This window comes from Caretta caretta, chromosome 1, assembly GCF_965140235.1.
Source record: "Caretta caretta isolate rCarCar2 chromosome 1, rCarCar1.hap1, whole genome shotgun sequence".
NCBI lineage: Eukaryota > Metazoa > Chordata > Testudines > Cheloniidae > Caretta > Caretta caretta.
The window spans coordinates 1,187,218-1,189,032 of NC_134206.1; the positions used below are offsets into that span (position 1 = coordinate 1,187,218).

The 1,815-nt window shown below is 51.3% G+C and overlaps 1 protein-coding gene across 1 annotated transcript; it reads right to left on the reverse strand.

Moving 5' to 3' along the window:
* Positions 1-576: 576 nt before the first annotated feature.
* On the reverse strand, positions 577-1,575 carry LOC125640182 (olfactory receptor 52R1-like). The gene has a single exon (XM_048858450.2). The coding sequence runs from the start codon at positions 1,573-1,575 to the stop codon at positions 577-579; it is 999 nt and encodes a 332-aa protein (XP_048714407.2).
* Between the last annotated feature and the right edge of the window lie 240 nt (positions 1,576-1,815).

The window sequence follows — 1,815 nt, forward strand, 5'->3', positions numbered from 1 at the left end:
GGATGTTGTAGCTGAGCTTTAGAGCCCACAAGCTCTACAGTGCACAGTATCGCCTGCCGGCCACAGAACCCTGCTCCCTAGCTTCAGCTGCTTTTATACGGATTCCCTGTCTGCTCCTGATTTGCCTGTCTGCCCCAGAGCTATATCCTCGCTGCACTCACTGCAGGCTGCTTGTCAGGCTGCAGCAGCTCCCGTCCCAGCCCTGGAGCTGAGGGAAGCCAGCTGCTGGGGTGGGAGGTGGAGATGATCCAGCGAGTTAAGGTGGGAGGGGAAGAGGGAGCTACAGGGGCAGGGTGTTGGGGAAAATGGCACAGAAGGGGGAAAGGACTTGGGGGAAGAGGCAGGGCAAGGGGGTGTCAAGTGTCCAGTTAGAAAGGTGGCAACTTTATGAGTTAATGAGTTGTACACAGACCGATTCCCCAGTTTTTTATGCTTACAGAGCACATTATGGCCAGGAAAGGGTTTAATGTCTCTTTGACTATCCAGTCAGTGATTCAGGGAAGAGGACCCAGCACCATGTCACCAGCCAGCTCTGCATGGAGCTCAGTCTGAGAGCCAAAGAACCAGGAGAATACTTTAGGTCTCTTTATAAGTAAAGAGCCGGAGCAGCCTGTCCAAGATCTGTTTGGTCCTCACCCCATAGATGATGGGATTTAGCCCAGGGGGCACCAGTAGGTATACGTTGGCAAGGAGAACATGGAAATGCAGGGCCACATTGTGGCCAAACCGGTGCATGATGAAGGAGAAGAGAGCTGGGATGTAAAAAGTTAAGATGACACAGAGGTGGGAGCTGCAAGTCCAAAAAGTTTTGAGCTGGGCGTCCTTTGTGGGGAGGCTGAAGATGGCCCTGAGGATCTGGGTATAGGACACGGCAATAAAAGACACATCCACACCAGTCACCAAGAATGCCACAAAGAGGCCGTAGTAACTACTGACGCGGGTGTCGTCACAGGCCAGCTTCACCACGGCTATGTGCTCGCAGTATGAGTGGGGGATGATGTTAGTTCTGCAATATGGCCACCGCCTCGCCAGGAAGAGATGGGGCAGTACAAGCATGCTTCCACGCAGGACCACAGCCAGGCCGATCTTGGCCACCACAGGGTTTGTCAGAATGGTGGAATGTCTCAGGGGATCACAAATAGCCACATAACGATCCAAAGCCATGGCCACAAGGATCCCAGACTCCATCACTGAGAAGCTGAGAATGAAGTACATCTGGGTAAGGCAGGCACTAAAATCTATCTCCCTGGAATTGAACCAGAAGATGCTCAGTGTTTTGGGCAGGATGGACGTAGACAGGATCAGGTCGGTGACGGCCAGCATGCAGAGGAAATAGTACATGGGCACATGGAGGCTCGGCTCCATATTCACAATGAACAGGATGGTGATGTTCCCCAAGATGGCTATGACATACATGATGCAGAAGGGGATGGAGATCCAGACATGGGCCGCCTCCAGGCCAGGAATGCCCAGCAGGATGAAGGTGGAGGGGTTGGTGAAGTCGGTTGTGTTGGAATCTGACATGGAGGCGGGGAGAAGGTGTCCAATGCTGAGGCACAACGGTATCTCCTGCATGCACCGTACTTTCCCCTGACTTCCTGTATGTATCTAGTGTGATGGTCGCAGTACAAATGCCTGGTGGAGAGACAATGTTAATATGAGACATTACATGCACTACTGGAAGCTGTTATCATAGATGAAGCAGATTGGTTGCTCTTCACAGAAAAATGACATTTTCATTACTCAGATAAATGAATTATGAAGAACTGACCCTACTAATGCCAATTCCATATTTTATGGTGCTCCATGCATCAA